General features: G+C 38.2%; 1 protein-coding gene across 1 annotated transcript in view; it reads left to right on the top strand.

Moving 5' to 3' along the window:
* Positions 1-16,100, top strand: part of LOC145991371 (trehalase-like) — a 27,746-nt gene extending 11,646 nt beyond the window's left edge. Inside the window, exons 2-5 of the mRNA XM_083127364.1 lie at positions 2,871-3,653; positions 8,112-8,245; positions 12,621-13,174; positions 15,815-16,100. Coding sequence (XP_082983490.1) covers positions 2,871-3,653; positions 8,112-8,245; positions 12,621-13,174; positions 15,815-15,958 — 1,615 coding nt within the window. The 3' untranslated portion in view covers positions 15,959-16,100. The remainder of the gene's footprint in view (positions 1-2,870; positions 3,654-8,111; positions 8,246-12,620; positions 13,175-15,814) is intronic.
* The last annotated feature ends 965 nt before the right edge of the window (positions 16,101-17,065 follow it).

The following is a 17,065-nucleotide window of genomic DNA, read 5'->3' on the forward strand; positions in this document are numbered from 1 at the left end:
TCCATTTCCAATACATTCGAATGAATACATATTCGTTTCAATGGCATTTACAAAATCACCTCTGCTCTGACATTTTATGTTAAACAAGTAAGATTATTTTTATGCACGAGTGTGTTAGGCCGATGCGTAGCAAAGTATTTTAGGAACAACACTTGAAAAAAATTATTGTAGGACTAACTAATGAAAGTTTCTTTGTAATCGAAGATCATAATACCTTTTAAGGTGTGGTAATATTATAATGGGATTGAGATACGAAACTCTCGGATCCGGATCCGAAACTTTCGGGACCCAGATCCGTAATTTTCGGATCCGGATCCAGATCCGTAACTTTTGGATCCGGATCCGTTTGGCCATCCCTAATACAGCGTTCTTTCTGCGAGATATTGCTTGATTAACTGCATTTTTTTCTTAAAAGGAGTGTTATTTTTTTAGCCAAGAAGGAAGTTTGATGTAAAATTTTCCACCTGCAGAATGTGGTGTATATCAAAGGGTCTAAGTTATTTCCAACCTGTGATCCCACTCTCAAAAACAGACTGAGCAATAATCTCTCTCTGCTCTTTTTCTGGCGTTGACTGCAAAATATAAAGCGTCTGTTTTTTGAGCAGAGTTTCTTTGTTCTTGTTTACAATTTTTCTTCCCTCGCAGATCCACCGGAAATTGTCGGCAAATACGAGATCATTCATTCTTTCTTTATAGTGCAGTCAAAAATTTGGTATGTAGCGTCTTAATAGCATTAATAACAACCATATCAAAAAGTCCCCGGCGATCAACCGTATGCTAAGTCCGCCATATTGAAAAATGGCGGACAATAAAAGTTTACACGAAATAAGGGAACTAGAAATCATAACATACTGAAATTTGGTGCATAGCTTCCTTATAAGTTTAATAATACCATATCAAAAGTCCCCGGCGATCTGCCACTAACTCCGCCATATTTAAAAATGGCATGCAAATTCGAGTTTTCACTAAATAAAGAACTAATTGACAATAGCTTGGTGTTGTCAATTAGTTGTTAATTGTTGTCAATTAGTTCTTTATTTAGTGAAAACTCGAATTTGCATGCCATTTTTAAATATGGCGGACATAGTGGCAGATCGCCGGGGACTTTTGATATGTTATTATTAAACTTATAAGGAAGCTATGCACCAAATTTCAGCATGTTGTGAATTATAGTTCCCTTATTTCGTGAAAAGTTTCATTCTCCGCCATTTTCAATATGAATTAGTTCCTTTATTTTTAAAAAAAATCGTCTAAAGTGACTGCACTATTAAATGTAACTTTTTCGTTTACAACTCCGGTTTTGTTATGAGCTGTTTCCAACTCGCCTTCCTTTCCGTCGTTTTGTCGTTCTGATTTCTATGCTATGCTCGGTACAGTGTGTGAGAGAGATATTATAGAGATTTCCCTTTCTAAACAAAAATCCTCAATTTGCAATGATATGTGGCTTACTCTCGGCTCCATCACACGGTAAGGAATGAAAGATTGCAACACTACATGACAAAGAGGGAAGTCAGCGCATGCCTGTAGATACTATATCTCAATTCTCTGTACGAAGCGAGACCGAAAGTCCACTGATCCAAGCCATAACAGCCTTTCTGCTTTCTCTAGTCGCCGTTAAAAAACAGCGCCAGGTAGTTGTTCACTTTGCAATTTTGCTCATGCGAACCTCATTCGACGTGCGAGAAACTCGAATAGAAATGCTGGCATTAGGAAGTAAGTGGAAGGTGATGTGGCCCGGGAACATTTGACGTTTTGAAGGAATGGCATTCAATGAATAAACATAATAATTAATTGCATTGCACAAGGATTTGGGTGTGCACGTGTGATTATAAGAATAGGCAGCAGTCGCTACTGCTGTAGCGCCATTCAGTTCCATCTGCATACGTCAGTGATACAGGATAAACTATCGCTTTCAGGCGCACGTAGCATCGAAACGAGGCGTCAAGCAAAATATCATTTTAAAAAAGTTTGCGATAATGTGTTGACATATTTTGGGTTCTTGCCCTTCGAGAGCGAGACAGGTTTTTAGAAACTCAGATGAAACGAGATAAACATTTACAACTCGAGACAATTTCATCTCAAAATTATTTCCAAAAAGGCACCTAGCTTTGTACAGCCCTAGTGAACTATGTTAGCCTCTCTGCCACAGGGACTCGCCGTATTTACCATATTCCATAGAAAGTTCTTAGCAGTGCTATCCTAGTTGCTCTGTTATGTCAAAGCAGGTGCTTGCGTTCTACAAGAACATTCACACCTGCTGCTTAGTGATAAACCCCGAGTTTCCCACTGGAATTAGGTTGTGGGAATCTGGCCACTAAAGCAAATCTACGCATAAAATACTGTAATCTACAAGTAACACGTTGTAGATATTGTGCGTACCATCTAATGCAAAGGTAATTCCATACAAAGTGTTCATTCATCTTGTTTTATGAATGATTGATTGATTTATTTTATTTCGCTTTTCTGCAACTTTGAATTAATTACGTAAATGAGGATGAGTGATGATATGATGATTGTTTGGTTGGTTGATTTGGTGTTTTAAGTTCACTTTATGCACAATAAGACTAATTGGGACTGAACCTAGTTTAAAGTGGGATCTGAACCACTATGTGTTCCCAAGATGATATGATGAAACTGAAGAAACATTCACAATGAATACCCACACAAATAACGGGATTTTAACCCAGAATGCTGGGTGTAATAGCATGTTGTGCTAATCACTCCACCACGAAGGTCGGCATTTTGTTTTTATGCAATGCAAGGATCAAAAATTGAAAATAAAAATCTTTAATGAATTAGTTTACAACTTTTGCATGAGCAGTAGCGTACAATTCTATTAACAGGATATTAACAAATATGTATATTTTCAGCCTAATATTCTGCCATGGAGACTTGCTGCACACAATCCAGTTGGCCCATTTATTCAATGACTCGAAGACATTTGTGGATAGGAAACTCAATTACCAACCTGAAGATGTTCTCCAGAGATTCCAGAACCTAATGAACGAGACCAGCCACAATGCAACCAGGGAACAGCTGCTCTCCTTTGTGGAAGAAAACTTTGGGCTTCCAGGAACCGAACTGGAAACTGCTGAACTTTCTGACTGGAGTCCTGATCCAGAATTTCTAGACAATGTATCTGATCCAGCATTCAAGCAGTGGGGGACTGAATTGCACAACTACTGGAAGAATCTGAGTCGCAAAATTATTGACGATGTGGATGTTAACCCACAGCTGTACTCCATTCTCTATGTACCAAATAAGTTCATTGTTCCAGGAGGAAGGTTCAGGGAATTCTATTACTGGGATTCCTACTGGATTATTCGTGGTCTTTTGATTTCTGAACTGTTTGAGACGGCGAAAGGAATGCTCGAAAACTTTTTTCACATTGTTGAGGCATACGGGCTTATTCCAAATGGAGGCCGCATCTACTATCTTGAAAGGTCTCAGTTTCCTACACTGTTGCATACCATGAAAGCATATGTAGATTCCACCAATGACATGCAGTTCCTCAGAGACCACGTAGACATTCTGGAAACAGAATTTCAGTATTGGATGCAAAACTATCTTGTGACAGTCGTAAAGGATGGCGTCAATTATACTCTTGCACGGTACAACGGGCTGTCTTCTGGGCCACGACCAGAATCCTACAGGTAAGGCACCACTTCTTTACCCTTTCTTGGCTATTGTTAGAGAATAAAGTACTGAATCGTAACTGATGAATACCGAAAATTATTGGGTTACAAGAGGCTTGGACCCACCCAAAATTCACCAAACTCTAAATTCAATAGGTAAAATGTTTATATATTTTTCAAAGTTATTTTTTGCTCCTTTAGGTTCATTATACAATGAAAATGATTATTAGATGAGAAACGAACATGAGAATCCATGAACTAGTAGGAATATGAACCCAGGACTTTTGGTGGCAAGTTTATTACCATGCAATTTATTTATTTGTGCCATATTTGGATGAAAATGTTTTCATAATAGCTTTATTTATAGAATTCCTGTGTTCTTATACATTTTTGTAATCTTGTCTAGTAGCAATATATAATGCATTATGTTTTATTTCTATTTATACTATTAAATTAGATATTATACAGGGCAATTCAAAATGTATGGTGCAACTTTACCCAGTTATTATGACATTACTATTATGACAGAAAATCAGACAAGGCATCAATATAAAAAAAGAAAAACTCTGGAAGTTTTATTCCCACTTAGCAGACTTATTATGCTTAGCCGATGCTCCACCAGGATCGCCAGTGTTGCAAAATGGCTAATGACCAGTAGAAGGCATATTGTGTGTTGGAGCTATCGAGAACTGATTCAATCACAATGGTGCAAAGACATTTCTGCATGCATTTCAGTAGTCATGCATATGATTCACCCTTCCGAAAGATTTGCCAAAATTACAACTGTAAATTGTTAAATGCCTTTGAAACTGTCGACATCGACTTGCTGTCTCGTGCATAGCAAGTACATGATTACACTGATCGGCATGAAAATCCTCCGATGAGGACGAAAGGGTGTACCTTATAGATTTCGGGTCGCTGATTACGAATATCGCATTGAAAAAGTTCCAGCACGTAAGGTTTTTTTTAGGGGGCATTTTCCATAAAAATTTACCGAAAAATTGTACTTTTTTAATGAAATATGTGTTTTTTATGCTTGGAATGCATAGTTGTGTATTTTTATCTCAATCCAAGAATTGTTACTATATCCTAGGAACATTCTTTCCCCTGGCCCCACAACCCCCAGCCCCGAAATAGGAAAAAGTACCAAATACACCCCACCCACCCCAAAAAACAGTGAATTCGCCCACAACACACATTTTTTTGAGAATTCTAAATAAATGTCAAAACAAAAATGTGAATAATTTGCATTTTAACATTACTGCTGGAAGAAATATTTTCACGATGTCACTGGCTCTAAAGTGAATGGTATCTTAAAATTTTTTAACTATGTGTGACAGGCTTATTTGTGTACACTGGAGTTCAACGTATTATTTTCGTTACACTCTTCCTACACTGTCACCTTGGCTTCCTTCAAGGTAAAAGGATTTGTAATCAACTTGCGGTCATTCGTTGGCACCCTCTTATCTAGACGACAAACCGGATGTGGCTGGAAAAAGGCACCAAGACATCCACCTCGTTGTCTCGTGAAGCACATATTTTACTTCCGTGGTGATCGTGGTCTAAGAGATTCGCGTTACTCTGTGTCTGTGTATAAAAGGTAAAGTGTTCCCCTGTGCTTAGCACCACGCCATGAAGGCGTATAGGGGGTGTGGGGGTAACGCCCCACACTTTCTTGATCCGGTCGTGAGTGGGGGTGATGTGATCAGCATCACGCCCCTGACCGCCTTTAAGGAAATATATTTCTGCGTGAAATATTGACATTTGTGTTAAACCAACATGCCACGAACTTGCAAACATTCTGTAGATTCATTCTGCTACATATGTGGGGAAGTGGTCTTCAAGGGACAAAGTAGGCCATTGTCACCGTTCCTAAAGACAGTGTACCACCTGTACTTCGGGTGTAAAGTTGGCGACCAGGATTGCAACTGGGCTCCCAAACAATGTTGTAACTCGTGTGAGCGTACTCTAAAAGGATGGTTGAAAGGTACACATAAATCGATGCCGTTTGCCGTACCTATGGTTTGGCACGAGCCCCGGGATCATGTTGCAGATTGTTACTTCTGCCTGACCAATATTACAGGTTTCTCAAAAGGCACGAAGCATAAAATACAGTATCCTGACTTGGATTCCACGAGGAGACCTGTCCCACATGATGTTGTTCTGCCTGTACCCGTACCACCAGACTCATACACACTGAGCAGTGTTTCATCCGATGAAGAACCTGCGGCTTGTCAGGATGTTGCACAATCTTCGAGTACGCATTCAGATCCCAATTACGCCCCAGTGTCTGACACTAAGGAACCACATGTGATAAGTCAGGAAGAACTGAATGTTCTGATCAGAGACTTAAACCTTCCGAAGACCAAGGCCCTGTTGCTTGCATCACGACTTCAACAATGGAATATACTTGACCGAGATGTGAATATATCGATGTACAGAAAAAGAGAGGTGAGCCTAGTTCCTAATTTTACAAAGAATGGTGATTTGGTGTATTGCAATGACATTCCGTCGCTTATGGAACAACTGAAATTTGACTACATCACTGAATAATATAGACTGTTCGTAGATTCGTCACAGACTAGCCTGAAGGCAATGTTACTACACAATGGCAATCAATATCCTGCCATCCCTGTTGCTCATGCTGTGCATATGAAAGAAACATACGAGAACATGCGGAACCTACTACAGAAATTAAATTACGAACAGTTTAAGTGGTGTGTATGTGCTGACCTTAAGGTTATTGCCATCCTCACCAGTTTACAAGGAGGTTACACCAAACACTGCTGTTTCTTGTGTCATTGGGACAGTCGAGCCAAAGAGCAGTACACCATCACAAAATGGCCACCAAGGAACCAACTGGTCCCAGGAGAGATGAACGTGGCTAATGAACCTCTTGTGGATTCGGAGAAAGTATTCTTACCACCTCTCCATATAAAATTAGGTCTAATGAAGGTATTTGTCAAGGCCCTGAAGCGGGATGGTGAAGTATTTACTCACCTCAGAAAACTGTTCCCAAAACTTAGCGAGGCCAAGGTGAAAGAAGGAGTTTTTACAGGGCCTCAAATCAGAGACGTTTTGAACGATTCTACATTTCCTTCTATTCTGAGTGATGTGGAACGTGAGGCTTGGGAGGCCTTTTAAGACGTGTGCAGTAATTTTCTCGGGAATCATAAGTCACCTAATTACAAAGACATTGTGGGCAGGTTAATTACTTCATTTCGTACCATGGGATGTAATATGTCCCTCAAGTTACATTTCCTGCATTGTCACTTGGACTTCTTCCCTCAAGAGTACAGCTTGGGGGAGGTATCCGACGAACACAGTGAAAGGTTTCATCCACAAATAGCTACCATGAAGAGGCGCAACAGTGGGAAATGGAGTGTGAATATGTTGGCAGACTTCTGTTGGAATGCGACACGCGAGACACCCTGTACAAATTACAAGAGGAGTAGGAACACCAATTGACATGTAAATGTTGAACTTTTACTCTTTATGTAGTTGTATCTGCTTGTTTTATATTGAAATTCTGATGATAGCGGGCAAATTTATATGGGGGGAGAATAGCACCTATGCGTGGTCATTGAAACCCGCCCCACTTTCTCCCTCAAAACAGGTACGTCCTGGAGAAAAACAGGTTGCGGATTCGAACTCAGGAGCTCGAAATCTATAAGAATCACCTATTTTGGTTAATGGGAGCGACAAAAAGTTTAATTTTGCAGAACAGTGTTATCATTTGGACCTTTTCCGCATTACATGTGGTTCCCATGTTGAATCTTTATAATGCGAGTCGTGTGAGTAAAACTTCTTTATATTGATACCTTGTCTGATTTTCTATCATAAACAGTAATTTCATAATAACTGTGTAAATTTGCACCATTCATTTTGAATTACCCTGTATAATAAAATACAGTGTAGGATACAGCATATTACAAGTGACACCACTGTCGTATGATTAGTCTGTGAGAAACTCCACTGCAGTACACAGTCATTCTACAGACTATTTAAAAAATCAAAGAATCGAAATTTTGATGTATTTTATATGAAAACAGAAAAATATATTTACATAGTGTTTTCTGCAATATAAAGCCTCATCATTTCAGATGCTTTTTGATAACATTATCAGTTCACTACATATAGGAAATTCTATAAATTAATCAATTGCAGAAGCTAGGGTTAATGTTTTTCCACAATATCACTTTTGGGTGAGAAACATGCGTAAGAAATTACCAGAGTCATAATTAGATGTCTGATGACTGATGCTAATGCGTCATTTTTGACGAATGTGGGTCATGTGGCAGTTATATCGGTTAAGTGAAAAAGTGCCATTTTAGGGGCATATGTCCTTAGCAGGCAACACTAGCTGGTCGAAATTTTGTCAAGAGATGCAAGCAGGAAAGAAGGAGATGTTGTTTTTATAAGACACACAGAAGATGAAGTTTCAGAATAATTGTTTGCTTTCACACTCTTTCCCAGGGAGGATTTTCTAAATGGACAAGTTTTCGAGAGTGATGTGGAGCGGGAGGATTTCTACCAGCAGCTGAAAACAGGAGCAGAATCTGGCCTTGATTACACTTCCAAGTGGTTCATAAAAAATGGGCAGAATGAGGGTAAGTGGGGAAGAAAAATAGTTTTTAGTTCAATACACAAGAGAAACATAATTATTCAGGGTGGTCCATAAGTTTGGAAACTTCTTTCTAAAATAAATTTGTTAGGAAATCACATCAAATGTAGAGATATACGAAATAGGAAAAGGGAGTGGAACTTGTTAGGATACAGGAGGTTGTTAGGGATATATCTGAATGACTTTCAAGGTGTACTGACCTAATGAAATACCATGGTGCCACCACAGAACACTATTACCCTACATGGGAGTTTCCATTGTAACCAACTACGATGGAAAACGAGCATAGGAATCCTATCCCATTCCTTTCTGCAGGCTTTCCGAAGACTGGGGAGAGTGTGTGGATGGCAATGTCTCAGATGTCGTTTCAAGAGTCTGAATGCACAGAAATCCACAGGACTTGCATCAGACCTTTTCACCGGAATGTCCTGAAATGGGATAACATGGATCCTTGTTTCCCGCTCTATCTCCTCATAAAACGGACCGATGTTCGGATAGTATGGCTTGAGGCCTTGTCCATATGAATGTGCACCTGTTGAGTGTCCTCTTTGTAAAAATGAGGTATGTCTGTATGGAAGATGGGGGTCATAATGGACTACTGACTGATGTCCTCTTATGGGTGTCTTTTGTGGCTGAAGGTTTACAAGGGGGCTCCTGTTATGTGCAACACTTTCTCTTTCACACTGGTTTTCCCAACCATCAAACCATTCTCTCGACACCGTTTTACTATTCGGTCATTCAAGAAAAGTGCATGGGAAAGGGCCACGACCCTTCAAAATAATGCTTCACTTTTGGCACCATTTGACAGCTACATGCACAAAACTCTGGCACTTGCAAGCTGCAATACATGTCTCATAACAACAGCTGCACCGTCATCCCAACTCAATCCCACAGATGGTAGTGGCATCACAAAGTCATTTGGATATATCCTGAACAATCTTCTGTATGTTGCCATCATAGTGGCCATCTTGCAGTTCAAATGAAGTTGTCTTGGGAACAACTTCATTTCTTTTAAAATGGAAAGGTGACCATACAATATATCAAAATCAGCTAGCATTTCACAACAAACTCAAAGGCACGCTTAATTTGAACCTGAACCTTTATCCTGCTTGAGCCCCAGATAAAGAGCTTAACTGCACCCACTTCCCAAAAGTTTTAAATTAACTTTATAGTCTGTCTGATTGACCTTCATTAACATCTTTTGCAATAACACAACATGACCAGAATGACTTTGCATTAACTTTTCTTGGGTTAATGTTATACATTTAATGAAAAGTCATTTGGGATACAAGCAGGCATGTTGTTAAGCATGCAATCGTAGTTATAGTGCAATTCTAGTCCAGTTTGATATGTCACATTCCACTCCATTTAAAAATGAAGTTGACCCCAAGATGGCAGATTTCAGGATTGGCACCATGTTGGTAACATAGCCTTAAAAGTTTTCTGCCTTTCCTATATCATGTATTTGAAATGTCATTCACATTTGCATAACCATAAAAATGTTCAGAATTCTAGCACCATAAAGGTTAATGTTACCTTGAAAGTAAGCATAACAGTGTATTTCTTGTAAAAAATGTAGTCAATTTTTGTCACATGACTACCATTACATTTTAAAAAATTAAGTTGACCCCAAGAAGGTTTGAGTTTATGTTTTTAATGTCCACTTTGTGCACAGTAAGGCTAATCAGGACTGGACCTACAGTTTAAAGTGGAATCCGAACCACTATGTGGTTCACTATGCAGTATCGAACCCGGGACCTCTTGATTGCAAGGCAATGACGCTACTACTGCGCCATCAGGGAGACCCGACCCCAAGAAGGCTATCATGTTGGTAACATATTCTAAAAAGTTTCTGTCCTTTTCTATCTGAAGTACAGGGAAGTTAATTCATGTTTCCCTATCTGTCTTTGTTTTAAATTGATGTTTATGGACTACTCTATGTTCTGTGAAGATAATACAAATCTTTGGAAGTAACAAGTTACTGTAACACAGTTACATGTAATGATTATTTTTGAGTAACTGTAAATGTAACTATAACTCATGTATTTTCTAAAATGAGTAGTTATGTGATGTAACAAATAACAAAATTAACTACTTTACGTTATCATGTGGAAGAAAATTTTGGATCATTTAGAATTTTCTTGCCTCTCTGGTGGCCATGAATGTAAAAAAGAACGGTGTGCTTGAAGTTGATGTTTGAAATGTGTTGTACAATCATGGACACTTCTGAGTTGTAATGATTCCATTACAACCCAGAAGTATCCGTGACTGTACAAGTACCATGATACTGCAGATTGTACATGTAGAATTTTGTTTGATAATAGGTTACTGAAACCACATTAATTTATATTTTGATTTTATCATTATAGTATGTAACAAAACAGAAACCTCCAGACAAACAAATATGAAAATGGAGCAATATAAGAACAATGAAGTTATAAATGCACCTTGTGCTGTAGCGCAACTGACATGCCCCCCCCCCCCCCACAACTTGTTTCTATCTTGTGTTTTTAAAAGCTTTCCTTTCTAAAATATTTTATTCACGTCTGCACTTATATCAGGTATACACAAATATGAAAATACTTACATGTAATTTGAATCAATGTAAAAACTGGTAAGAAAAGTTAACAGACAAACTGTAAAAAATTATATATGAAAATACATGAGTTTTAAGAAGTCTATGATGTCCTTGTCCCCTGAAAGCCAAACTACAGGTGAATAATGTTATTATTACATCTAAATTTTTTTTATTGATTTTCCGCCACGTATCCAGACCATGTTGTAACATTGTTTAAATATCTTTATGATTTTTCCAGGCACTATATGCCATACATGCATTCAAGTTAATTCAGCACATTTCGTGACCTTTGATTTTTTACTTAAACCTATCCAATCATTCATTTTACCTTTACACCATACATCATTAAAGTGTTAATCGAATCTATTGGCAAACAACTAATAAACACAATAAACAGGATCTAAAATAGAGGAGTAGCATAGCCAAAATCTCTCTATTTTCTGTCTGGTTTAGTGCTAGCATATAATAATTGGAGGTTGAAATATTCAGCTAATGAAGGTTCTAATCTGGTAATTCACTTTTTACTTTTCTAGTGATTAATATTTTATGTTTGCATTTGTAGGTGCATAAAAATATATGTTTGGTTGAAAATATATTTTAACGCTGAAAAGAAAATATTGTGAACTACCAGTCTTTCTTAATCTATCATTCTTAATGCACCCCTGAAGCTCGTGCCCCCTCCCTCCCTGCATGGTGGGGGTTGCAGATGTGTTATTTACGCCACTGACCTTAGGAGTGTCAGTGTAACAACAAATGGTGGAAAGTGCAGGAAAGAGACAAGGACATGTCTGTGTTTTAATGATCCAATTGAAAGTTAATGGGATCGTTACAACTCAGAGGCATTCATGACCAAGCAAAACATGTAAAAGTCAATTGTCTACAGCGAATGCATGGTAGAATGTATCCTCAGGCATGAAGGATTAACGTAAACAATATTTGAAGAAATAATAAAAGTAAAAATAATTTTAGCAGGTAAAAGATGAAGTACATCAAGCAAATACTTAATGGTGTAAATTGTGGAGATCGACCTACATGAAATTTCTGCCAATATCAACAAATAGAAATATAAAATTTACCGGTAACTGATTCTCTACCAATCTGACAAAATACAATTAAATGTTACTTAAAGAATATGGAAATTTCATTAAACTCCTTAATTAATGTACATAACCAAGTGATTGCACTCGGTTTTGCTTTGAAAAAGAAACAATATTTTAGATATTAACTTTACAAAACTACGGCATATGAATATTCAATAAAAAAATACTAATAAAATAATATTTGATTGATATTGATAATTTTACTGATAAACTGATATATCTATGCCAGCCGATAGTGATTGAGTATCAATTAACCTTTCCCATCTCTGCTAAATTGCAAAAACTACAGACAAATGAAGAACATGGCACAACACCAAAACAAATTGAGAACTGAATATAGTATGTATTGCAACCTGCTTTCTGTAAGTAAAATGACACAGTAAAAAAGCTAGAAGGAAAGGAAAATAGGAAGTGAGCAGAAGAATGATTGCGAAGAAAAGCAACATTGGTGGGGGAAGAAGAGGAGAACTTAATGAAACCTAGATCAAGATTGAGAATTGAAGAAATAATTTAAATAAGTGTACATGCTGTGGTGACAAATCTGAAAAGAAGAGAAAGAGTCACTTATTTTAGAACTACATACTTGGGTCACATCTCGTATCTTACTGACCAGTTACTAATGTTATTAATTGGGGTTTCACATTCAAACTAAATTTCTCATTGACTTATTTTTCTAATTGCAGGAAACCTTACAGATCTGAAGGTCAGGCACATAATTCCGGTTGAACTAAATTCCCTTTTGTACTTTAATGCTAAGATACTGTCAGAATTCTTGCAAGAGCTGGGAATGAAGCAAGCAGCAGAAGAATACAGCAACATCGCAAAAGACTTCCTGAATGGAATTTCCAATGTGTTGTGGGATGAAACTGAGGGCACCTGGTTCGATTATGACACAATCAACAATAAACTGAGAAAATACTTTTACCCTACGAATGTGGCTCCTCTGTGGGCAGGTGCCTATGACATTACAAAGAAAAGTGTTGTAGTTTCGAGAGTGGTATCCTACCTAAAGAATAGCTCAGCGATAGATTTCCCAGGGGGAATACCAGCAAGTTTGAGGAACACGGGCCAGCAGTGGGACTTCCCTAATGCATGGGCCCCTCTGCAGGATATTGTGATTTCAGGGCTGCACAACACAGGAGAGCCTGAGGCAGAGGATCTTGCTTTCTCATTGGCTGAGAAGTGGGTCAGGTCCAACTATGCAGCTTACTCAGAGACTGGTCAAATGTACGAAAAGGTATGTTCTGTTTTTGGTTGACTTATATCTTTTAGGGATGAGCAGATATGAAATTTTCATCAATACTAAAAAGCATTGACATAATACATACCAATATCAATATACAACTCATCTTCACAGAGCAACAGCCGTTTCGACACCAGAGGAAGCTAATATTGTTTTCAAATGATTCCACAATTGTCTTCACAATGCTGGATCAACACTCAAATTTTAAAGCTCCCACCAGGGATGAAACTTATGATCACCCAATAAATGTAACATTTTGATACTACCTTCTGTAATTGGAGACTTGTCTCTGTTGAATGGAAATAAATAAATAAATAAAAACCACACTCACCTCATGAAGATCAAATACACCCTTCACTCCTCCTCCCCATCCTTCACAGTGATCCTGACACCAGGAATATATTTCAGGACCCAGGGCAATCTTCTGTCGCCCTCCCAGATTCAAGAACATCTTGGTCCGAAATACGCCAACCCCTTTAATCCCACACTCCCAGCTCACAGATGCAATAAAGCCAAGTTCATCACCTCTCCTACCTTCCAGATCTCCACCACTGCTGGGGAGTTCACCCTTCGCCCAAAGGGCACCTGCATCTCGTCCAAATTTACATACATCCTTTTCTGCAAAATCTGTGGTGACTTCTACCTTGGCGAAACCTCTACTCCCCTGAACTTCTGAATCAATAACCACCCTTCAACCCAACACTCTGACTCTTTAACAACTGCTTCGGTGCGACTATTATCCACACACCTCCTCCCACATATCGGGCATTCATGCCACTATAACACCCGGAATAAACTTCGCCACCCAGTAATCATCCTTTCCCTCCTGAACTTCACCCACCACCAACCTTGCAGTAAACACTGGCCAAAGTACCTACTCGTCAATTCCTGTTACCTATCGCCTCTTTCTGGCTACACTGCAGTACCAACACAATCTGTTTTCCTGATTTGTGAACATGCAGCTAGGCCACAAAATATCAACCTTTATTTTCTGTCTTTCGTAAATGTTTATTGTCTCTTTACTTACTTACGTTTATTTAACCCTATTCTGGCTCTTTTCCTCATTCTATTCTATGAAACTGACTTAAACACAAACACATTAGCATCATGGATCTAAAAAGGTTTTATTTGAAATATTTGACACCAAGATAAATAGAGATAGCCTCTGTAGCTCAAAACTCTTGCGAGGGAATTGTGCATACTTGACCTAATGTGTGGAATAATGTCAAATATTGATTATACGCCATGATGGTTTAGTAGGTAGGGCATCTGACTGCTACATGGAAGATCGAGCTTCGATTCTCTGCGTGGGTGTCTGAATTTTTCCAGCTCTGTTCCTGTATAAAGCAGCTTCAGGGCTCACCCACCCACAATGGGTACCTGGGGGGGGGGGGGGCAGGGGAGTGAAACCCTGGGGGGTAAAGGATGCTGGAGCATGGTGCTTGTCACATCACTTCCAAAATGGCCCTACCCACCCACATGTCCTAAATGTGCCTTCATGTCATGGTGAACTTTACCTTTACATATTGAACATTCTGTTACAAAGAAATGGAAACCTCCAAAAAAAAATGTAAATTTGTATTCAGAATAAGTATTAAAAACCAGAACACACCAAAATGATTCATTTATCAAAATCAAGCAGTGCTACCTGCATTGCATTCACCTTCTTTAGAATAAATTGAAGAAATGACAACCTGAAAAGAATGCTCTTGTTCACTCTGTAACTTCAATCCAAAACCTTTAGTGGTGAGATGATGCATCAAGTGCTCAACATGCTTAACCAACAAGGTGGTTAATCATTATTATTTGCAAAAGATAATATGTTGTTGATGTGTGTCTGTGTCACCCACAATGTACTACAATAAGTTAAATCTGTATAAACATTTTGAACATACAATCTGATGGGTTTGTTGTGGATAGATTTTTTTTTCATTTATTTGATGTTTTGATACACATATATGCATTTTAAGCAATGTAACTGTAATGAGGAACATCAACTAAAGGTTAAAAGATTAAAAATCAGTAACTTACGTGGGTGAGCATGAGATTTGTCGAACTACGTTTCAAAGGTTATACTACCTCCTTCTTCAGGTTGAAGTGATGTTTTCAGACACCTGACATGGTGCCTCGTCGAGAAAGTGTTGGTTGAGGATTTAGGTCAAAAGGTATAGGAAAAGACACTTGCTAAAAAGATGATGTAAAATACACATACTAAAACCGCGCAAAACTCGATTAAAACTTGCCTACCCCGAGCACCGATCGGCAGTTTGCCTTCAGCAGCTTTGAACGTTCTTTTGTTTTAATAGAGTATTGTAGCAAGTGTCTGATTGCCAACATGACTCAAGCACTTACGGCATGGGCACACTCAGCGTGCAGATCTTTCACTTCTGTCAAGTCTTGCCCATGCACAGCATAAATCTGGGGACCACACACGACCCTCAGTTGAACAGGTGAATGCCCTTTAACCACAAATGGTATAATTTCCTCATACATACATTTCTTCTGAAAATGTGCTCTCCAAAACGTGTTTTGACAATCACACTCATATTTTATATTCATGTTCAACATAAAATATGCTGTTTATGGGGATACAATATGCAAAGGTTTACATCCTTGTATTTCTAAATTTTCCAGTATGATGCAACAGTATTTGGTGGCATTGGTGGAGGAGGTGAATATGTAGTGCAGACAGGATTTGGCTGGAGCAACGGTGTTGCCCTCATGTACCTGGATAGATATGGAAATGAGCTCACAGCTGACACAAGCAACACCTATTGATGAGACTTCGCTGAATCAGTTAAGCAGATACTGCAAATAAGCAGTAAGTGCAACATTATTTATTATCTTGTATTATTTTGTGTTGCAAGTTTCTCATTATAAAACATAAATTGTTGAAAATAAAGTTATTGCACCAGCTTGTATCCTCTCAGTACACGTGTTTATTAAAATTACTGAAAGTCCCTTAATGTGATTTTATTGTTATTTTTTAAATTGAGTGAATGTAATTCACAGAACCTCACCACTGTGGTACCAAATGGGATAAGTGGACAAGATAGAACCTTACACCAGATCAAACTTGTTGCCTGATGAAGTGAAAACGTGATGTGCATCATTGCAAATGTTCAAACATATCAGAAAAGCAAAGCAGGTGATTGACGTGGATGCATAAAACGATCAGAGAGCCCAGAATATGAAGTTTCATAACAGAGATGAGGATGATACATTAACTAACACTAAATAACTACATGAAAAAATTGTGAAAACAAAAATCATTATACATCATTGTTCTTTCTTTCTACTTCAGTTATTTGATATCATGTTCTACCTCTTAGATTAATTGTGACAAACTGATGAAATGGGTGAAGAGACAAACACAATGATACATCCCAGAGCTCTGCAGTGTCTAGGTATCACTCAATGTTTTAGTCTTGAAGCAAGTAGGTGGAGCTTATGCTCTGTGTAAGATGGCCGCATCTACCGCATAAGATTATTTGGGGATTCGAAAACTGAAATGTATTTTATTAGGTATAAAACCTAGAAATAAATATGCAGTTAACATATAACACGTTTAAGCTCGTTATTAGTAGAGATTTTTGCATGACTTTTCGTATGTGGTGTGAAGGCTACACCTCTATGGATATCTCTTAAATTAGATTGTGTTTATTTTCCATTTGCCCACAATATTTCTTTCTGATCAAGAGTGCAAGGTAAGGCCATATGTACAATGTATCATATTAGGGTCATTCTACAAGTCATTTCAACCAGGTCATCCCAAGTAACCACCACCATTGGGCCAACATTAGTTTTTATATGGGAAAGGTTGGCAAATTGACATTGGTCTTACGTTGGGCCGTTTACACAACCATGGAAAAGTGAATCAAAATC

The sequence above is a fragment of the Lepisma saccharinum genome, chromosome 8, assembly GCF_977018435.1.
Source record: "Lepisma saccharinum chromosome 8, izLepSacc3.1, whole genome shotgun sequence".
NCBI classification, from domain to species: Eukaryota; Metazoa; Arthropoda; class Insecta; order Zygentoma; family Lepismatidae; genus Lepisma; species Lepisma saccharinum.